Below are 24,014 nucleotides of genomic sequence, written 5' to 3' on the forward strand. Positions count from 1 at the left end.
CAAATCTCCATCAGGCAGTCTTTAACGAAATACCCATCTGTGAAAGGACGTGCTGACCTTGCAATAAGCTGTGCAACCTTATAACTCGCAAAGGTGGCACATTCAGATTCTCATTTTTTTTCTGGGCAAAAACACCCTGTTGCTTAGTCAGCTGTGTTTTTAGCTCCCCAGCTTTCTTAATTCTCGCTTCCCCCTGCAAATCCTTCTATTGTGAATGTTTTGTTTCACAATGGTGGCGGATATTATATTCCTTGGGGACTGCTATGCGTTCGAGACAAATGAGACACGAGTACACATTAGGTTTGGACTCGATGAAAGAAAACCTCAGTCCACTCATCCTTAAATTGACGATGCTCCTGGTCAGTCTTTCTTTTCTTTACTGCACTGAACATTGGCAGGGACATCTTTGGATAAAGATACAAACTCCACAGTTATGCTCCCACTACGATGTTCCAAGTCTAGAGTATATAAAAATGATATACTTTTTTGAGAAGCCTAGAAGCGACAAAAGAACAAGATCAGATAAAGAACATAGCCTTGCCAGCATACCTTTTCATGCACTTATTGATGTATACTTTCAGGAATAGCGGGCTGCATAGTATATCAAACTGCTATGTTTGAGATTAAGATGGTAAATGCAGGGATTGGCTGGCCCTACTACAGCAGCCATGTGAAACACAGCTTCTCCCCACACCCCAGCTTCAGATGTCCTGTCAGTCTTCATGTGGTTTGGGGGATCTTGACGTATATATAGTTTGGACACAATCCCCTTCAACCATCATAATTAACAGAAGACATTTAGTGTGCAATGGTCCATCCTAGCACCGAGGTTTGACATACATTTTTCACTTTGTTCGAGGAACCGTCTCTAAAATACAGCTGTACACGTTACGTTTTCACAGGCATCCCAATGTGGGATTTATCTTGATGCATGTCAACCGCCAAGAAAATGGTTTCCCGGATGACCGATTACTTTAGTGACCATACAGAGAAACTGATCTCGGTTTCTTCCTGGCCAGGGCAAAACTGACAGGAACTCTACCATATTGCGCCAGAGAAATAGGTTCTTCTGGGAGTACTACCAGTTTGAATTTTGCAAGCCATTTCCTTCCACAAAATCTGGATCAAATAACTCTGAGAACCCTGAGAATCCTACCTCCTCTTTTAATGCCCAGTTCAGGAATTGGATAGCACACTACTCAAGATTGATTCTACAGGGCTTGTATCCCAGGATGGTGCACAAAAATCTGGAGTTATTCCCACAGTGCCGGCCCGACCCTAGTTGTATTATCATTTCTGGACGGTTTTGAGGAACATGCCGGGAGACATGCGGTACACCTAATCTCATCACCCCCTGCTCTGCAAGGGGGGGGGGGTCAGGTCCAATCTATTTCAATCTGAGCATACAGGCCATGCGCAATGGCCCGCTCTTATGGCTAGTATTGCCAAGGAGCTACTTTTATTTAATGGTCTTACTTGCAGATGCATTAAATAATTGGGTCTTGGAATTACGGACGTCTAGAGTGAACTCAGCGTCACAGACAGATGGGCCATTTAGTCCAGCCACCTTGTTACAGGCACCGAAAACCCCCAACTCAGCACACAAACTCTCAAACATGCACCCATACAAACATGAACCCCCCCAACCCCAACTCAGCACACAAACCTTCAAACGGCTTTCCTAGCCACTGTTCCCTCTGCCTGGACCCACCCAGGTTGCAGCTGCCTCGCCATTGGCCTCCTGGTCCCTGAAGAGGGCCAATCAGCAGCTGGCAGGCGCAGCCGGCCTCCAGCACGAAGGCCGGCACAAAGGCAACTCTTCCTATCCCAGCTTGTCACTGCCTGCTCTCTGCCTTCTGCCTAAAACCCTGGTCCGTGGTTCCCATAAAGACTCCTACAAGGTACTGTACTTAGCACTACTGCTAGTGTTATTCTGCTGCACAACTGCCGCCTCGAGTCCTGCCTGCCTCGCAGCTATGCCATCACGTGACTTCGACCCTAAAGACTAACGCTTACACGAATGTCCTGCATTTTAGCCTACCGCACGATCCATGTTCTAGCCTCTTTGTTAACTGCCTGCCACTAAAATGTATATGTAGCTTCACCATTCCCCCTCCCAGCAGCTACAATCCAATAGACTCCATTCGTTATGGTATTGAAACATGTACTTTGGCTGTGTCTCCCCAATGTCTGCCCACTATGCATGCCCATTTGTATTCACCTCTACATCGTGCTCTCGCTCTAAACTCTGCATCTTAGCACGTCTATCGGTCTAGGATGCTCTCTGTGTGCATGCCTATAATACTACTAGGTTCAGCAATTGAATGCCCCACAACTGCATCTAATTGTGTCTTTACTGTATAACTTAGGCTTACTTCGAAAGTGCCGTTGTGCACCTGTACTTGTATTCACTACCTAATTGCAAATACTCTACATTAGGTACCTCTGAGAATGTCTGTGGCCTTGCTTTAATACTGTATTGTGCATCTTTAACGTATTATAGAACAGTGCACAAGCCCTTCATGATCAGGCTATCCCGGCTCTTGCATTAGGATCTAACCCGTCGCATTTTAGCCTTGCTCCTCAGCCAAAGTCTCGCTTCAAATGTATATTCTTTACTGGTATATAGACTCTGTTGCTTGCCTTCTTTAACGATGTATTCATGAATCTGCTTGCTGACCTATATTAATTCAGTGCTTGCCTTATCAACTCTGCATCCCAGCACATTACCTCCATCAATCTTGATACTGTGTCACAGGCACTGGCGCATCTGCCTTTGGTCAGCACACACTGCTCAATCCTTGATGTCTAACCTCACCACCATGCTTCACAGGACTTTCCTTATCCTTTATTTTTCCATGATTGTACCTGCTGCCTTTATTGTTCTGCCACTTCTTGGGATATCACTCTCACACCTACTACATGCCCCCTCGCCATCCTTCCTCTCCTTACCTGACACATCCGGTACATATCCCTGCCCCTACTACCAGCTGCCCCGTAGCCCGGACCCCACCATGGCTTACCCTAAGGATAACCCCCTTGCACAGTGCTACAATAGCAACAGAACCAATCAATATCTTAACAACCCTGCCCTCTGGCTAGAACACTTCACAAAGAAACCAACTCCGAACCTACCTTGCTCCCTCCTGATTAGAAATAAGAGACTTGGTTCTAGATTCCGCCTAGCTCCCACCCATAGGTACTTCTCTAAGCAATCTATTCACACACCACCCCTCTCACCTTCACATCCCAGCACGGCGAAACCTAACACAACAGCTGCCAAACCACCACAAATCAAGGGCGCCCTCATTAACGCCAGATCCCTTCCTGCTCACGCCCTAGACATTGCTGACCTCATCACAACCCACGAACTTGACTTTATTGCCATATCGGAAACCTGGCTACATGCCGCCTCTGGTCCTGCCTTAGCCCTGGCCTTACCGCCAGACTACGGCATCACGAGATGCGATCGTACCACGGCCCACACCAGAGGTGGTGGCGTGGCCTTCATTCACAAAAACTCTCTTGGGCTAAGAGTGTCAACTAATTCTAAACTAGAATCAGCCGAACTACTTTCAGTCAAACTTCCACTCCCGCCCAACCAAACCACCACCTTTCACCTTATCTACAGACCCCCTGGCCCGGCTCCCTCCTTTGTGGGTGATATGTCCACCCTACTCCTCGACAAAACCAAAACTAAATCGCAAATTATAATCCTAGGTGACCTTAATCTAGGACTTGGGGACCCCAAAGACTCTTCTGCATCCGACCTTGAGAACGCACTGACTGACCTAGGCTTCTCCCTGCACATCCAAGAACCTACCCACTCCAAAGGGAGAACTCTTGACTGGTTAGCCTGTTCCAATTGTAACATTAATGTCCTCTCCAACACCCCCTGTCTATGGTCTGACCACCACATCATTACCTTCAACATTGAAGCAGCCCCGCGCGTCCCAACCTTATTTGCTCCGGCCCTCCCCACCAGAAATAAGAGACATAACGAAGGAGAAACTACTCCCACTGTTACTCCCTTCGCTCAATGCCGCCACTTACTCTTGCACTGACCCCACGTCCTTGGCAGACACCTATAATCACACTATGCTCTCTGCCATCAATTCCATCGCCCCTATTAAACTTAGAAAATCCAAACCACGTGCACATCTCAACTCCTGGTTTACACCACAGTTAAGAGTGCTCCGTAAAGCTAAACGCTGTGCTGAAAATTGCTGGAAAAGTCACCCTTCTGACGCGCATAAATACGACTTCATCCTCGCCTCCATCATCTACAAAGATGCCATTATCACAGCCAAAAAGGACTCCTTTAACAACCGTATCCTCCAAGCCGACTCGAACACCAAAGAACTCTTTAAAATTTTAAAAGAACTCGAATCCCCAGCCACCCCCCCGACACATGCGTTAAAGACAGCAAATGGTGTGCCAATATTCAGTCTGCCCTTCTGAACAAAATCTCCACTCTGCAATCTAAAATCAAAGACAAACAAGACAGTTTGAAGATGGACAACCGTCCACCCACCTACGCAAGTGCCCCCCCCCCTTGATTCCCCTAATATCAAACCGTTTGCCTTCTCCCCTCTCACCATCGCTGAGGTAGAAGAAATCATTACGAGAATCAAACCCTCAAACTGCCAAGGTGACCCGTGCCCTGCTGCTATCGTCAAGGACTCGGCCCACGACCTGGCCCCATTCATCACAGCCTTCATCAACTCCTCCTTTAAAACTGGGACAGTCCCTGACAACCTCAAAGACGCTTGGGTGATCCCACTGCTCAAAAAACCAACTCAAGACCCTATCATACCCACTAATTTTAGACCCATAACCACAGTCCCATTCCTGCTTAAGATTCTGGATCGCGCAGCATACCTGCAGATCCAAGACCACTTGGAATCTAATCTCCTTGGCTCACGGCAATCTGGATTCCGCCCTAGACATGGGACAGAAACGGCCTTGATAGATTTAAAAACTCAAATTGAGATCTTGAAAGATAATGGAAAACTAGCTATGCTTCTTCTCCTAGACCTCTCTGCAGCCTTTCATTTGGTCAATCACCAAATCCTATGCCGGCACCTTCACACTGCTGCCCATTTCTCAGACTCCGCCTCAGCGTGGATCAAATCCTTCCTGAGCAACAGATCCATGAGGGTCTTCTCACCATCTGCAGCCGCTGACCCTGCTCCTATTCACTGTGGCATTCCACAAGGATCTTGTGCGTCACCGACACTTTATAATGTTTTCACTAAGCCGCTCTTTGATGTGCTTGATTATCTGGGTGTCTCATACACTAACTATGCTGACGACACTCAGATACTCATTCCCATCACAGGCGACTACCTAGTTGACACTAAGCCCCTGAATGACGTTTATTTGGTCATCCAGGCCTGGATGGCCCAGCATGAATTATGTCTCAATGACGACAAGACAGAGCTTGTCATCCTGGGTTCACCGCAACGTCTTGGTAAGCTAGATCCTTCCTACCAGGCATTCATCATAGATGGTAATACTATCAAAGTCTCCAAAGACACTAAAACATTAGGACGCCACCCTCTCCTTGACCCGACAAACTAATGCGGTTAGATCAGCGTCGGCATACACGTGCAAACTCATTGCAGCTTGCAGACCATTCCGGACCACCCCGAACAGTGTCACCTTAGCTAGAACGCTCATTATGTCCAAGATTGACTATTGTAGCGCTCTATATCTAGGGACCAGCAAAGGGAATCTAAATTAACTCCAAGTCACCCAGAACAATGCCATTAGGGCAGCCTTAAACATTCCCAGAAACCACCGCATCTCCGAAACTAGATCCAACCTACACTGGCTTCCTGTCAAACAAAGAATAGCACTGAAAACACTTGCCGTCACGCACAAATGCCTAGCCAACAAGCCCCCCCCACCTTTGCAACAGGCTCTCCTTCCACTCCTCCACCCGACTGCAAAGAACTGCTCAGCTCCATTGCCTCTCTATCCCTAGGTTCAAACTGCAAAAAGCGGGGGGTACGAGCTTCCCTGTCCTTGCCTCCAAGCTGTGGAATACCCTCCCTGTCACCATCAGATCTGAAAACACCCTGAACACTTTCAAGCTAAAAACCAAACTTTGGATTTTTGATCAGAACTAGGCACCTCTGCCTCTAGGCCTATCTGCTAACTCCTACTGTTAGTTGTATATAATCATGTCTGCACATCCACCTGTATATAACAATCTTGTATGTATATTTTGTATATAACCATGTATGTTGACTACCTGTATGTATATTAACCTAAGTTGCGCCCAGATGCCCTTGGGCCTGATGTGCGCGTTACAAATAAACAAAATTACAAATTACAAACATGCACCCATACAGACCCAAACCCCCCACCCCCCAACTCAGCACACAAACTCTCAAACATGCACCCATACAGACCTGAACCCCCCCACCCCCAACCCCAACTCGGCACACAAACTTTCAAACATGCACCCATATAGACCCAAACCCCCTCACCCCCAACTCAGCACACAAACCCTCAAACATGCACCCATACAGACCTGAACCCCCGAATCCCAACTCAGCACACAAACCTTCAAACATGCACCCATACAGACCCGAACCCCCCACACCCCGCATCTCAACATACACAACACAAACAAACCAAAACAAACATTCATGCACACCCAACACCCCCCGCCCCCGCATCTCAACATACATAACACAAACATACAGCGGAACAGACCCGAAACACAAACAGACCACTTACCGGATGTGCTGGAAGGCAGGCTAGCTGGAACGCTGGCGAGGTAAGTGGAGTGGTACTACGGCTGGCGTGGCAAGGCTGAAATGCCTTCCGGCATCAAGCCTTATGGACTACACCAGCCGTAGTGCTGGCCCTCATTGGTGCAGCACACACTCACTACGTGGCACGTAGGAGCGACGTGGTGCGAGTGTGCTGAGCCAATGAGGGCCAGTGTTTTGTCCAGCCCGGAAGACAAAGACTTTCCTAATGGAGGGCGGCCAATGCTGCTTGCAGGCCGCACTCCATTAGGAAAATCTTTGTGCCTCGCGGGCTGGACAAAAATGGATGGCGGGCCGCAACTGGCCTGCGGGCCTTATGTTGTGCACCCATGGTCTAGACAATACTTTCTTCCTCTTAATTGGACAATTCAAGCCTTTCACATGCCAAGTTCCTATTGTTAGCATCCCCATAGTATTAATGTAGCCAGGCTTCTAAATTTTGATTTCAGCACATCACCATCATGACTAGATTAATCTCAGCAAACAGTAAATTCATACACACCAAAGGAATGGAAACAAATAGATACAGAGCGCAAGATATGATAACCTCCCCAACCCAGATGAACATTAAGAAATCATACAATTGTTTCGATTGAAAGGAGTCTGACTGAGGTCAGGCTCAACAACAATTCTAATATTTACATGGTTAAACCAATACTCTTACGTCCCGTCCCCTTTCCTCCATACTGTATAGGGGCGTCCCTTCCAAGGGACGGGAGACAGAACCTTTTTCACCAGAAAAAAAACCTTCTTCATCTTTAATTTTATAGGCGCGCTGGGGTGCGGCCCACGGAGCATGCACTGCCCTGACTCTGCCCTCCGGTGCCACACCACAGTCCCCTTTTCCACATCGACGGGAACGGGCCGAATTCACCAGTGCTCTTGGGTTTGGCTTCGGCCATGTCATTCCACGTGCGGATACTTCTACTCTTTGTCTTTTTTGTCTTTTCTATCATTCAGGTACTCGGCCCTCAGGCGTCATGCTCCTCTCTGGTGCATGTCAGTATACAGATATGAAACAATCACAGCGTTAATCAACCTATACCTTGGATTGCATTGCTACTATCAATAGGTGCCCATAATGTACATTAATGTGAATTCAAGAGTAAGTCAGGATAAATATGCAATAAAGTGGTCAGTGGCGAATGGCGACATGTAATTTGGTAAGAATTTTTTTTCCTATAACTACAGGCACAATCCCATATAATGTATGAAAAAATATTCGAAAGGACAAATCTCTCTAGTCTATTTGAAAGTGCCAATTTATCCAATTTCATGTCCTATAGATACTACACATCTAACCCACATGACTCATCACTATACAGCATTCAATCTCAGAAATGTTTAAAGCGACAACTGCTCAAAGGCATAACTATTATATGCCAGAATATCCAATTCAAGAGCAATTTGTATGAGACAAGGAGTCTATTAAATAAACACATTTGGATTGTATATTTGTTAAAATGAAAACATCCCCCCACCTCCCCCACCCCCCAAGAGCCACAGAATGATTCGAAATGGCACAAGCACCCCAAAGCATACATCTGCAATAGTAAACCAGAGCAAAGTGTATGGTGGAATCTCCAGGCTAAAAAGGCGGCCACTGAGCCCCTAATATAAAACATCCAGAGGTGAAGCACCACCCAAACGTCACCCATCGCAACCATTCTAATATTTACATGGTTAAACCAATACTCTTACGTCCCGTCCCATATTACATCTCATCACCAAAATCCATTCAACGTGCTCTCTACTCAAGACAGTTTCCAGCCATGCGTAAAGCATATTACATACGAGACATGTAAAGGTAAGCTCCCTCGAACCAAACCCTTTCAGTACGAGACAGGGGCCATGTGCAAGATGTTAAAGCTACCGCAACCAATGACAGACAGCAAAACATGAGCACCACCGCTGTATTACACATTAAAATAATTTGCCTGTGTTATTGTATATAGATACAAAGTTAACATGACAAAGCAGCAGTGCAATGAAGATTAAAAGGCCTTAATGTCAGAGATGCATGCCAAACATATCCAATCACTCTTTAAGTATTACATGGGTGAAGACAGGATTCACCTGTTTCTACAAAAGCAATAGTGGTGGTGGTAAATTGCTAGCAATAGTAAAGACCCTCAGCGGAAGTAAAACCTATGGAAATGTAATGCGCCACTATTGCTTGTATGAAATCTAGGGTACAGCTGGCTGGGGACGACATAACAAACAACTTGTTAGACCTATATACAGGTTTGTAACAAAAGCGGCAAATGCAACTGTGTTTGGTATCTCACAGTTCTAAGTTGCTCTGCACAGTATTATCACATTACTTGGCAGAACATATCGTCATGCATTGAACCGCAAACCTCACCATGGAAACATATGGTCATTATTGGCATCTGGTCATTATCGGCATCTACAAGTATTAAACCAATGTACATTGAAAGACTGTTTATTAAAAACTTAGGAAGCGGTCGACCACATGAAGTCCAGCTAGATCGCTATATCTTTTTTTTCTTTCTTTTTTCCTACAGCTGTGTTAACAAAATAAAGTCCCAGCCTCCCGCGATCGCTCCACTACTTACATCTGTCTGTCGCGTAATGCCCGGTGTCATAGCCAAGACAGGCACTCTCGTTACTTTCCCAAAATGCCATAGACCTAGAATTCTGTATGGAATAAAAATATTTGAAGTCTTTTAGATTACTCACAGAGAAATAATTTACTATGATTGACCTGGTTGCTATAAACCTCTGGCAGGGGTGTCTGTTGAACTCTGCTTCTGTGTAATGTACTACATTTGAGCTGCTCGCCTCGCACACTGTAACCTACCCTGTCCTCTTTCAACCCTTTTGTTACTCTTGCCATAGTGGTGTTGTGACCTGCTGACACAAGACTTTGAACCTTTCTTGAATCTCTGCTCACCAGAGCCCTGGCCATACTTGAGGGAGACATCAGCATCTGACAAAATATGAGTGCTCACTGTCAGCTAGGGTTGTCACGGTATTAGTTTTATGACGGTACGATAACCTTTTTGCCAAATGACGGTATATCACGGTTATCGCGGTATAGCAGGTGGAGTTAACCAATCTTAACAAATATTTTCTAAAATGTCATAAATTGTCAGATTTATCATCACAAACAAAACCAGACACTGAGGGCCAGAATTGGGCTTTTCACCATTCTTTCCACTGAAATGCGACCCCTTGCTTCCACCAAACACAAACGCACGTGTGGAGAGGACAGGGGGGTGGGGCTGCTGCGACTGGCAAAGCAAACTGAATAGCTTTTCTTAAGTGGTCATTTAGACTTTTAACTCCCCCACTGGCTACTGATGAAGATGAACATGTTGCCATCTTTATAACCTGAATGCCGTAGATCAGTGGAGGCTGATGGTAGTATACGCACACGCACGCTCTCTTTACATTACAGCCTTTAGTTTACTTGCAGGCCAAAAGGTGTTCAGTAATCACGGACATGTTACCCTTTCGTATGGCAGCAGGGAATACCCACAGAGATGAGTGAATTTCACAGTGTGACTTATTATATGTAAAATCAATGATAGAACCAGGATAATCCCCCATTGTCATATGTTCAGCAAATATTATCCGTTATAAATATATAAACCCCAAAGCCGCCAACCCAAAGTAAACCCTTTTCCTTCTTGGCACTGTATTTATTCTTCCTATTGCTAACATATTGATTTTGTGTTAAGCACGTGTGGTTTATGGAATGGCATTAAAAACTGCTCCAACTGAAACTACTTGGCAGATGGCACATCCAACAGTGCAAGACCAAGACTGTTCAGTACTTGCTTACTGCAGCCTTTCCAAATCAGATTGAAAAGCACACCGGTATAAACGGTATACCGGTATAAACAATGTGACGGTTATTATAGTTCATTTGAGTGGTTCATGTATCTTTAACGGTATACCGTTACATCCCTACTGTCAGCTATCTCATATTATTGTAAATGGTGTCCTGTAAGAACATTGTGGTCTTCATGAGACTGATGGTTGCAGTACCACACGAGGCCCCTTGTGGCCCTGCATTTCTTGTAGTTAGTTTTTGGTTGCTTCCTGTTTGGTTGTTTATTCACTAGATTTTCTGGTTTCGGTCATTCGAGATACTGCATTCTTTTTTAAAAATGCTTTTGTTTTGATCAAAACTATGATCCTTCACAACACACCAAAGTATATAACACATTCAAATATAGATAAAATTGAATTTCAATTGAAATTTGTTTTTTTTACTTGAAAATTACGCATAACATATCCAATCAAACATCTTTATAATTAATACAAAATATATGTAAAACTTAAAATTGGCTTTCCAGCGGTTCATCTAAAATATTCATTTAATCTAACATTTTATAATACCAATTTCGAGTCACATTTTTGCTTCTTCAGCAGTTAAAGTTAATTTCCTGCATTCATACAATTCCATACATCTTCTGCACATACTTAATCTAAAAAAAAAAAAAGCCGACTTCCACCAGCATTGGGCATTGAACCTGAATGTTTTTCAGGGTTTGAGATGCTTCTTCATCCTTACAGTAATCGGAGATATTATTTCTTACGTTCTGATTTTTTTAGAACATGCATGTAGGATCTCTCTCGTTGGTAAGATTTTTAATCGTAAACCGACATTTCTTTCTCTAATTGTCGAACATGGGAACGGATTAAGATATTTAGGCAGAGAACCCATGGGTTTATCTACTAGAGCAAATGTACAGTGCACATTGTAGTTCTGAGTTAGGGTTATCATATTTATCCTATCCATTTCTTTAACAGTTATTATTTTTTTTACCCTTAATATGTTGTCCACCAATTCTTTTCGCCCTCTCCCACAGTGATCTAACATAGGAGCAATGAAAGATTCCATAAACATTAATAGATTTATTATGCAAAGCCACTTGGAGCACTTCTACAGGGATTTTTTTGAGGACAGGATTTTTCCGAACGAGGTTGCGACTCTCAATTGGAACCTAGTTTGAAGTGAGGAGAGGCCGAGTTCATAACTCAGTGGCGCCATGGGCATAGAGGCGGGCAGATTCAGAGGTTTCTTCCAAATTCTGCCTTCAAGTCTCTCCCATGGCAAACCAGCACTTTCGGGATGACCTTCTCTATGTAGACTCTTAATGATGTTTTAATGGAAAATGTACAACATTTATAATGGTTCTTCATTTGAAATACCAACTGGTCTATTTTGTTCTCAATTCTTTTAACGGCATCTTTGCTTGGATGCTATGTAAGAAAGAAGCCTAAATAAATTATCTCACTCATGGCATCCATCTATTTGAATTCCATCGATGCACCATTTGAATGTAAATCCTTTATTCATCTGTTTATGGAAATGGATGATATGACACTTCTTGTAGTTAATGACCAAATTGTTACTTTTTGCGTAAGCACTCAATGCCGTTAGGAACCGCAGAAGACCTATTGGTGTACCATCTAGGAGGGCAACGTTGTCCGCATATGCTAACCAGTTAATTCCAAGTCCTCCTATTTGTGGACCTTTCAGCGTTACATCATGCAGGGCGGCTTCTACATTTTTTAAGTACAGATTTAAAAGGCAGGGCGCTAAGATGCAACCCTGCCTTAATCCACTTGTTATAAATGTATCTGTCAAGCTACCAGAGTCATCTAATCTAACTTTTACCGTTGTGTATTCATGAATATATTCCAAGATGGCTAGCAATGAGGGGGCAATATTCCAATTCTTCAGTTTTTGCCAAAGCAATTGATGATTAACCATGTCAAAGGCGTTCGAGAAGTCTATCATCTCCACATATAGGTCCAACTAGACCTTATCCTTCAGTACTGATGCAATAAAACCATTGATAGTCCTTGCCATTCCTTTCCTAAACCCGGTTTGTAGTTTTGAGATGATTCCTTTTTCCATAGCCCAGGCTTCCAACTTTTTGAAGATAAATGCAGCAAAGATTTTTCTATCGTAATCCAATAGTGCTATAGGCCTATAATTGTTAAGATTCTTGCGATTGCCTTTCTTATAAATGGGTATTATGATAGATTCTTTCCAAGTTTCTGGCATTGTTCGCTGTCTGAAGATGTCCTTATATAGCAGCGTCAACAGTGTTGACCACATTTCTTTATCTGATTTTAATATAAAATTGGTTTATCCGTTAGTGTTAGTTTTGTGGCCTGTTCTATGTATTGATAGTGTATGAGGACTTGGGAAATGTCATTATCCGCTTGTGCGTGACTAAAGTTATGAGTATGTTACCACATATGTGTGCAGGTCCTAGGGTATAGTGATTCATGTAGTATTTTAAATGTATAGTTTCCTTTGCAGGGGAATGAACGAACTTGAGGGAGCGGGGTAAATTTACGTGATGTATATTATTTTTTGCATATTAATTTTGCATAATTGTTTTCCCTTACAGCGGACGGACTTGGCGACGCAATGACTAGTGTGCATAATAATAATTTGAAATTGATGTAATTTTCCTTGCAGAAGGATGGACTTGGAGGTGAGGGGTCAACGTTTTTGGACTCTTGTGTATCTGGGTTTGACCTCCTGTATTTGGTCTCTGCGGCTTATGCAGATTTAAGACCGAGGGTGGTTTTTCTCTCTGGTGTGTTCAACCCCTAAAATGACTTGGGAAATGTCAATGAGTTGTGGCAATGTCATAAGCTCAATTGTATAATGTGAGCGAGTGCGGTTAGTTGAGGGGTGTGTGAGTGCATGGTGAGCGTGCGTCATTGTATTACTGATGGAGGTTGTTTCAGTAATGGCTGTGCACATACAGGAGTTACTAGGTGCGGTATTGTGTGTTATGAGACGTGGTGTGGTGAAGGAAGAGCACCTTGAGGGGATCGGTGCTGAACGCCGGGTGGCTTCAGTGTTGTTTGAGTGATTAGCCAGTTCACTCAACAATGGGTGCCTGTTGGGGCATGTAGTTCCAGTATGAGTGGCCGGGTGCGTTGTGGTTGTTGCTAGCATCATAGTGTTTGCTTTCGCCGTAGATAGCTGGGTGGTACTACGATAATCTAGGATTTAGTTCAGATGTTTTTAGTGGTGGCCCAAGAGTTTGTTTTTCTCCGTATCGGATGCAGGATACCGGCCGGGTCCTGTCTGGGGCACTAGGGATTTGTATTCCGGTAGGGCTACGTGTGTTTTTCCAAAAGTTGTTTCAACATATCAGTGTTTGGGGTTTCAATCCAATGTGGTGCACCTCTTGGGGATGCGTTATTTTCGGGCAGTTTCCTGGGGCCACATGGGTGATCTGTTGTGGGAAAGTTATGTTTTGGGTGAGGTGGTGTCGTGTGAGAAGTTTCCTTTGCGAGGGGTAACGTGTTGAGTGGCGGGGGCCCGTGTTAAGTGCGGGTAGTTGCTCAGGGTTGAGCTGTGATGTGCTCGGCAGTGGCAGGCCGGAGGCCCTGAGGGGCAGCTCAGGGCGGAAGGGGTTCGTGCATGTGTGTTTTCGTTGGTTAGTATGGTATATTTTGGGACGGCCTGGGTGTGGCAGGCCCATGTTCCGAGGGGCATCTTGTGACTGGTGGATGTTCAATGATTTGTTTTTAGTCCTTGATGGTTGGGTTTTCTGTTGTCGGAGGGTGTTGTGTGGCGGGTAGCCGTGCGTGGCTTTGGTGAGTGGTTGTAGTGAGGTGACTCATTTAAAGCGAGGTTTATGATAGTGGTGACTGTTGGGGTTTTATCTTGAAGTAGTTATTCCTTATTGGCTCTATAGTTGCCATGTCTTCATCAGTGGTGTGCTTTATGGGGGCGTGTCTACGTGTTTCGGGTGACATGGGTGTCAGTCGTGGTAGTGTTCATCAGGGTGTTTGCTTTTGTTCATTGCGTGCTGGCCCCATTATGTGTAATGAGAGGTGGAGCAGTGCAGACTGTCTTCCTTTGCAAACTATTGACGGGGGGAGAAGTGTAGTAATATTATTTGTATGGGCGCGTGGTATTTGGAAATCGCAGGGGAATTCTTGGTGTGTATAGTGCGGGTTGACGTACCTAGTGTTCGATCAGTGGCGGTTGGAGTTCAGTTTTTGCTGGGTGGGATGCTGCCGGTGTCGCTCAATGTATCTCGCTATCAATCCACGTTGCGACAAGGAATAAAGTCACTACCAACTAACGTACTTGTGTGGCAGTGATTACTTACTGAATGAGGTCACCACAAATGGCTGCTGTATTCCCTTGCTCCCTTCCCTCTTTGAAGCACTTTGAAGCACTTCACTCACTTGTGTATAAGCACTGTACAAATGAACAATTACACAACACTTCCATTTCCCAAATGTGACCTACATTTAGTTGCTGCTTTACACACTGTATGCTTTTGTAATCCGCGCACGTCACCTATCTTTCAAAAGGTCTGCCTGTGCTCTTTCAAAAAATGTATGCTTGCCATTCTTCACCACATTAATTTTCCTTATTTTCAAATGCTAAATTTGTCTGTTTAGGCCGTCAGCATAAACATTCTGTGTACCATGGCCCTGTTTTTGGCTCATGGTAAAGCTTATTTTATGAAGCATTATGAAAAATGTGTGATTACCTAACTAGAAGAGTGGGGGAATGTAGCAGTGTATTGCTTTTCTCAATACTCACAGAAGCCATTACCTTACAAGTGGAAACATGTCCTCCACATACTTTTATTTCTGTCACTTTTCTAATTTCTTCCCAGACTATGGGAATTGTAGGTACATCGTTGTTGCCGGACCTGCGCAAATGACCCCTTCCTGAACTTGGAATTTTGTCTACTTTTCAGAAATGTATGTCTTTCAGTGCTCCCACTGAGCTTTCCTACCCACCTCTTGCATTCCGTCCAAGCATGGCCTATTAAAAAGAAAAAGGAAAAATTGCCTACCTAATTGTATTTGTATTTATTTGGTATTTATATAGCGCCTTAATCCAAAGTGCTTTTACATAGAAAATGTATAAAAACAGTACAAAATTGAGCAACGAAAATTGACAATTAGATGCACAGAGTCTGGCCTGCTGGGTCAGATGTAATTTCAACGCTTTGCGAAATGAAGAGTAAGAGGTGATGGAACGAATAAAGAGAGGAATAAGATTCCAGAGCAAGTTGTGCAAGTGTACGAAAGCGTGATTGTGCACAAGGAGGGCTCGGACTGTCAGTCGAAACGGAGCGTTAGAACGAAGGGAACGGGAAGGAGTGTAGAATGATACTAATGAAGAAATACAATCGGGAGTAAAACCATAGAGATTTGAATAGCGAGCAAAGAAAATTAAATGTAAGCTGTGCATGAAAGGGAAGCCAACCTAGAGTATGGAGAGCCGATGATATTGATTCACGTGGGGTCAAGAGAAAAAGTACCCGAATAGCAGCATTAAAAACAGATTTTAGAGGAACAAGTCGAGACGCCGGGAGACCAAAGAGTGTAGTAGAGCAATAGAAAAGACGTGAAAAGATTAGAGAGGATATGAGTAATTTAGTTGCGTCAAAAGTTAGGATGGGACAAACCTTCTTAATGTTAAATAGATGATTGCGGAAAGCTCAGAGAGATATGTTTAAAAGGTAAAGCCGAATCAAAGTAGAGTCCCAGTTTGCGAGCAGTAGATACAAAGAAAAGTTAAGGAGTAAATCAAAGCAGGAGGAATAGGAGAGGGGATACTAGTAGAGTGGGGAAAAAGAACAGTAATTCAGTTTTTGTAGTTTTAAGTGTAAGTTTGAGTGGACATCCATGATTTAATGACGGCCACTAAGCATGAGGAGAGCTGCGTGTGAATATCAGAAGAGAACGAGGAGAAAGACAGAAAAATCTGAGTGTCGTCAGCGTGGAAATGGTGAGAGAGACGGAAGGAAGCAGCAATATTAGCGAGCGGGAAGTGTAAAGAGAAAAAAGGAAAGGCCCGAAGACCGATCCCTGTGGATCCCCATGAGCAAGAGAGTAGGAGGAGTTCCACCCCAGGAGACAGAGAATGTCCGAAGGGATAGGTACGTTTTAGGTTCCTCTCACAAAACTGATGGTAACCTTATGAAAAATGTTTTGTTTCCACTCAGCCTGTTCTTGAAAGCTTGGAAAATGGCTAATTCAGAACTGCAACTCATTTGTTCCTAGCTCTTACAAGAAATAAAACACAGGTTTCTTTGTACATCATTTCATTGGCATTTTCTGAAAAAACACAAAATGTGGTCACTTTTATGTTACTTTCTCGCACCCCCCCTACAGCAAGCGACTTATCCTTGGTGGGTTTATGACCGCCTACATGTGGGAAGAAAAGGGTGCAAATGTTATTAGGGCTTGAATGTCGACATACTGAAATGTCCAAAAAAGGGCTCAGCACTGGGAGGGGAATCCCTCAGCAGTTAAGGGGTTAAAGCGGCGGTTTTCAAACTGTGAGGCGTGCCCCTCTGGTGGGCCGCAGCCTCATGCCTAGGGGGGGGCACGCATCCAGAGCCTGAAAACCTGCCGGACAACAGATTAAGCAGCTGCTGTGCCGGTGAGAGATGCTCTGTGATGTGCAGCTGGGCGCAACAAAGGAATGCATATTCCGAACGCAGCATGTGAGATGCTCTGGAGTCACACAACCTGCGCCCCTCATTCTTTGTGTTGACAGCCTTTTAAGTGGGGCAATTTATAAGTGATGGCTCATTTAACAAACCATTGTTTTCATACAGTATATGCTTAACATTTCAGTGTTAAGAACTAAAAATTGGTTATTTTTATTCACCAGGCCAGCACAAGTATCAGTTAGCTGACCAAACCTATGCAAAAGAGAATTAACGTGCCACACAGAAAAGTTTAAAACTATTTTCTGTATTTTCGTGTCTCTTTGACACACCAACACTTTTTTTTTTAATGTTAATTTTTAGTTACATATTGCGCATCCCTGGAATGCTTAACTGTAATTTATTGCTTAAGTATTCTAGTGGCTGCTTTGGGACATGGACTAAATGCATCCTATCTGCATCAAAGGTCTTTTAATTGTCTAAACAAGCCAGCCACTGCCTAGCGAGCACACCAGATGGCAACTCAATGTCACTTGGTACCTTGATTAGGAAAGTGGAGTTCATTGTGTCACCATGCAGACAGTAGTCCATGGCAAATCAATGCAGTGATGTGTGCAGCAATGATTTGTGTGCTGCACAAGTCGCCACCCCATTGGTTAATGGTGTCTGTGGTGTTTACTTATGTAACAGCACATACACCTGTTTTTCTCTGATGTGCCCAATATTCATACAAGAGCACGTTGGATTGTTTTGTGTATGTGACTCTGACGAACAAGCCATACTGTGCCCACACTTTAACACACAAAGCAATCAAAGCAGATGCCTCAAATTGTAAATCCACGAGGCCAAACGCCCTTCACTGTCACACCATGATTTTCAATAGCTGCATGCCAGCACTAATAAGTGATGCTAATGCCAGCCCAGTTAGATAATGCATGGGCTTGCTCTTTATTGCCAGAATAACCCCCGAGGCCTGTGCAATGGTTAGGGGGTAGGGGTTGAGGAACTGTGGGCCCTTTACCACGCATCAGAAGCTGTTTGTTTATTAAAACGCTGCATCAGCTTATTACTGGTCAGGCTAAAGTTTGAAAGAAGTACAATCCTTTCTGTGCAGCCTTTCTGTGCATTGTTTATTGTGTCTCTATTGTGCGTTATCCTGCCCTGTCCGTAGATATAATTCCCTAAAGATGTTTCTGAATTGGGGTTGGGCATGCCTACCCAAATGCAGCCCTTCCTCCTCTAAAATTCATCAGAAACCAGAAGCAAAAGAGCCCTTGTACCGCATTTTAGTGGCTGGTGTTGCAGCCATTTTATACTTGCATCCAAAAACATAAGCTGTCCAAATGAGCATGGTTCATGGTTACAAACTTTTTAATGTTAGCGTGAGTATTGTGAACCGTGATGTGAGCACCAAGCCATGCACCAGTTATGCATTTAGAGATTCACACACAAAATCCTTTTATCACAAACATGTTCATCAAATGTAGAGATCTCCGATAACTGTTATTGTCCTAAAATGCTCTGTGATTTAATGCAAAGTATACAGGAATCCTCATTGGTTTATTTGTCCTCTTGCCCACTCTGAGAGGTATTTTGAAAGAGTACAGTAAGAGTGTACCAGACGTCCATCTTGGAATGATAACCTTCTATCAGAAAATAATTAATGCGGTTAGTCTAGTGTTGCCCCTTGCGAAATACAAGTTAGGTGGTATGAACAGAACACCTGCAACACAGGGCCAGGTCAGTGGGCCCTCAGACCCTGGCAGGCTGTTCACACTGCAGTGTGCCAGTACGGACAGTTTGAAACTGCATTCAGGCAAGGCCTTCACTAAGAGCGGGTGACAGAAAAACCATTTACTTGGGCAGCAACAGCTATGTTTTCACATTACAATACTCATGTAAAGTACTTGAATTACAATGTAATGAAACAGCTTCATTTATATAGCAATTATTTATTCATATTGAGCAGGGATTTTGTAGCACGACAGAGGTGTAGTTTGGGAGTGACGTGTGCCAGTCAGTAGGGGTGCAGGGGAGCCTTCTGATGTTTTGCCCTGGGCACCAAGTTGGCTAGAAAATTCCCCGATTGCAGCACACACCATCTTATGTGGGGATGACCAGCCCCTCCCATCTGAATGCAGAGTAGGAAATCACTAATGATGGCTCATTAGTGACATACTGCCCTACTTTCAGATGGCAGGGTGTTGTAGGGGGAGAGCAACTGCCCCCATGTTGCCAGTCAGAATTCATTTAGCTCCGCAATGTATTCAGTTCTCTGGTTTTTGTCCTGGTGCTTAAAATGTGCGCTTTGCATTACAACCTGTGTGCCGCAGACTGGTTCCACTCTAAGCGGGGGAGAAATGAGGACTGTGGTGCCTCTGTACGAGTGAATAGAACAAAGACCCCATGGTCCACATTTCCCTTGCAGCAGCAGTGGCCAGGGAAGGCGCCAGGGCATTTCATCCTTTTCAAATTAGAGGCGTTGGGGCATTTCAACTTTTTCATATGAGGGGCCTTCACTGTGCCTGATAATCCCAAAATTCTCTTTAATTTTATGTAAAGCCGCATTTTATTTTTACAAGGTTATTTTACTCACTGAATGCTTATCAAGTCACCTGACAAAATTAAGGTCCAGCTTTTATTACTACTTCCCTGAAGAAAATTCTGGCATGAATGACTGGGTGTTGCAGCCTTTTCTGGCAGAGGAGGTGGTGAATCTCCCATTTGATGTCCAGGAGGGGCTTATTGAGGTTCATTCAGACAATACTCTGCAATCTGAATTTAAGAACATTGCAGTGAGTGACATTTGGCCGAAGGTAATCCTGGAGTATCCTACATTGGCAGTCTGCTATACAGTCTCTTGGCCTTTGAGTCTTCCTACTGCGAAATAGGCTTTTCAGCATTGGCTGTACTGAAAACGAAATACTGCACAAGGCTGGAAGTGGATGACAACCTCAGAGTGGCGGTCTAAAAAATAAAGCCACACATAAACTCACTTTCTGCAGAGAAAGAACCCCATCCTTCCCATTAGTACTTGCTCTGTAAAATCAAATTGCCTTCTGCTGAATATATTAATAGGAATGTATTTTGAGAAAATAAAAGCCATACTGGAGAATTTTGTGTTTACTTGCACGGTTTCATGTTTGGATTGGAAAGGATTGTCCTGCTATCTTGGAATGTCTCCCAAAATGTTCCTTCAAAATTATAGCACCACACATTCTGCAGCCATCTCTATAACAAAAAAATAACACCAACACAGGGTGGCGGGGCAGGGGCGGGTTCCGAACAATTTCTTTTGCTTAGAGGGGCCTTTGCATAAAACGTTTGAAGACACACTTGGTTAAAGGAAGCGTCTTGGTAGACGGACTATTGTTTCACGTAATAGTTATCGGTGCTTAGAAGTTGGAGGAACCCTGCATGAAGTGCAACATTTTTAAAAAAAAAGTTAAATACATATTTCTATTTCAGCTGCAAATGTGACCATTTAATTTTTATGATTTGTTTTTTTTGCAGCCACATTTTCATTGGCTGGAGAGTCGGGTTTCAAATGGTTTAATCAAAAGGCTGGAATATTCGAAAGATTGTTGCCCCTGTAATTAGTATAATCAGTTACCCCTGAGAAAGGGCCCTGCTGCTGCTGACCATTTTATAGTACAATTTACCCCAGTGACTCCAAGATAAGTCTGGATGCATGTTTAAACTAGACATTGCACGCTTGTCAGTGGCCCTGATGAGATTTTGAGATGGGAATATTATTTATAGAGAGCTAAATTAAGAGTAGAAATGATTTACCTCCTATGAAACAGTGTAAAATGTATGAGACAAGCAACCAAAAGCTGCATACACTTCAGCATGAACTGAAAACAATAAAAACAAAACCGATTAAGTAGCAAAGATAGCAGACTTCCAATGTATTACTTTAGTGGAAAACATTCTCCTACAAATTACCACTTAGCTGCATCTTGATACGTGCACACAGCACAGGAACGCATACAAATTCTTCTATGCAATGTGAACATATATTTAGGGAAAACGCTGTGTTTTTATAAAGATTAATTCCCAATTGTAAATACGTTTTCAGCCTTATTACTGATAAGTAGGTAAGTGATAGGAAAATTAATATCCATAAGTAATGCTTCTGTTTCTCTCAATGATCAAAAACCAAATTAAGCAATGTAAACTAAGCAGAAGCTGAACAGAAAATGTCGGTTTTAAAGGCCTGCAATTTCAACCACGCAGAAAAAAATCAAGATATGTCCTTGTTTCTGTCTGGTCACTCTTTGCACTGCCCTCTGACCCGACCTTCCTATGCACAGATGTACAGTGTCGTATTTATTTACAAGATTTTCATGCGTAAAAAAGGTTTATCTTTTACACCAACCAAAACATACAAGACCACCCGACCTACTGAGGCAGTTTCTTGAAGAGATTCCTGTAGCCCTGAAGTTTGAAGTCGGCACTAGATCACAAATCTAGTCAAACTGGTAAACTTTCAGCTCCCTCATCACCTAGTGTTAACTGTGATCGAGTGATTTATCCCAACTCTCAGGAGAGATGCAGAGTAAACAAAAATACAGGATAACTAGGTCTCCAGATATGTTCTGTATTGGGATTAATCACTCGATCACAGATAACACGATCTGATGAAAGGGAGTTGAAGGATTACCTGTTTCACTGGATTTGTGATCTTATCCCGACTCGAACGGTAGGGCTACAGGAATCTGTTCAAGAATCTGCCTCAGTAGTTCTGGTTGTCTTGTATTTGTTGTTTGGTGTAAAAGATAAACCTCCTATATTCAATAATGAACTGAGTTGCACATTATGTATTTAGTAATAGTAACGTGTAAGAATGTTTTAAAGCAAGTGCACTGTCATTTTATTATTTTGCTTTTACAGCCGCAGTTTGGCAGAAGCTTGCTCGGAAGGCGATGTAAATGCTGTGCGAAAGTTACTAATTGAAGGGCGAAGTGTGAATGAGCACACGGAAGAAGGGGAGAGTCTCCTCTGCTTAGCCTGTTCAGCTGGATACTATGAGCTTGCCCAGGTTAGTTTGACAATATTATTGTACGTACCGTAAACATTTAAGTTAGTGCCGGATTTTAATTTCAATGGTAAAGGCTATGAAAGGTCTGGTTTATTTAAATCGTCTAATAATACATAACCTGTGCGCCACTGTGGATCTTATACTGAGGGATGACTGTTAAGGTGGCCTGTCAATACTTTGTTCCTCTTACTCCAGGTTCTCCTTGCGATGCATGCTAACGTAGAAGACCGAGGAATTAAAGGAGACATTACACCTTTAATGGCTGCTGCTAATGGAGGGCATGTGGAAATAGTGAAGCTGTTACTTGCTCATGGTGCTGATGTCAATGCACAGTCTTCCACAGGTAATTGCATTTGTTTCTTGTACCGCAGAGGATTTCTAAAATGTAAAAAGAAATGTTTGGATATGTGGGGCTTAGAAAAAAGAACATGGGGCTTTAATACCTGTGCTAAAAAACAAACAAACACATGAAGTCCTTAGTTTCATCGCCCCCATTCAACCCCTTAGCCATAGGCACTTATGGCTAAGGGGTTGAACACGGCTTTCAAAGCCTAATTTGCACTGTCCTTTGGCTAGTGATAATTGACATTTGGTAAGAAATTGTGTACTGTGTGCATGGGGGATAAATAAGGTGGCAAGTAATTGTTCATGCCTAGCTTGAAAAAAATGGTTACCACTGATAGTCAAACGAGCAGCACAATATTTCACAGCTCGTTGCTATCACGGAATTAACATGAGTTTCTCAGAATCTGCTGAGGTGAAAATTGTCTAACGTTGCACGGTAGTACTATACTGTTTTACCATAACTTCCTGCTTGAGTTTTCTTACACTCCCAAATAGTGTTTTAGCGAGATCCCATGCAGGTTATGCTGATCTGTACTATCTTGTATTTTTCAGTATAGATAGATGTATGTGTGTGAACCCACAGACTGTTTTTTGTTAAAAAAAAAAAAAAAAAAAAAGAAAACTTTCTTTACTGGTATTTAACATGTAAACAATAAACATCACAGTGCAACTCCCACCTGTCAGCCCCCCCCCCCCAACCCCTGGCTCGTGAGATTGCATGGTTATTGCATTCATATTGAAATCACAGTAATTCGTTCTGTTTATCAATTTATTTACACCTCCTTTAAATTCGTTAATCCACCTGCCCCCTGGCCGGTGGTGCCAGCTTTTTTCGAGGGTGGTGGGGGGTATTTCTGGACTTTATGGCTTCCTTCGTATTAATTGTATCGGTTTCTGTCATTCAGACCCCACTGTGCTAGTCTGTTAAAGAAGTCCTTTGCTAGTGGGAGTCTGTTACCAACTCTGCCTCTGCACGTAGATCCATGTAGCATTGTCGGAAGGAGGGTCAATAGTCCAATGGGTGGGCGCAGGACGGTAGTGGTTGTGCGTATCTCGTCTTTCTGCTCGCATGTGTTCATATATTCCAGCCACCTTGTGAAGCTGGGTGCAACACTTTTCCCCCATGTCTGAGCAGTCCAGTATCTAGCCATTGCTGTGGCCATTCCTAGCAGCTTTCTCTGTGTTGGGATCCCTCCCCAACTAGTGCCAAGAGCCATAATTCTGGTGTAAATATGTGATCTGTGGGTAGCATCATAGCCATTGCGGCCCCTATTCTTTCCCAGAAAGGCCTAATGAGTGGGCAGGTCCAAGCCACATGGTTAGAAGTCCACTATCTCCCCTCTGCATCGTGTACATGAAGAGGATCTTTCTGGATAGGATTTATGTAGTCTAGCCGGGGAG

At 43.5% G+C, this 24,014-nt stretch overlaps 1 protein-coding gene across 17 annotated transcripts in view; it reads left to right on the forward strand.

The window, feature by feature from the left end:
- The window catches only part of ANKRD17 (ankyrin repeat domain 17), a 2,430,147-nt gene that overhangs the window by 259,195 nt on the left and 2,146,938 nt on the right, over nt 1–24,014 (forward strand). For all 17 annotated transcript variants that reach the window (XM_069630806.1, XM_069630790.1, XM_069630801.1 and 14 more), the window contains exons 4-5: nt 22,121–22,268; nt 22,464–22,611. In XM_069630806.1, the coding sequence (XP_069486907.1) occupies nt 22,121–22,268; nt 22,464–22,611 (296 nt within the window). The remainder of the gene's footprint in view (nt 1–22,120; nt 22,269–22,463; nt 22,612–24,014) is intronic.

The sequence above is a fragment of the Ambystoma mexicanum genome, chromosome 6q (genome assembly GCF_040938575.1).
Source record: "Ambystoma mexicanum isolate Mex_15411 chromosome 6q, UKY_AmexF1_1, whole genome shotgun sequence".
NCBI lineage: Eukaryota > Metazoa > Chordata > Amphibia > Caudata > Ambystomatidae > Ambystoma > Ambystoma mexicanum.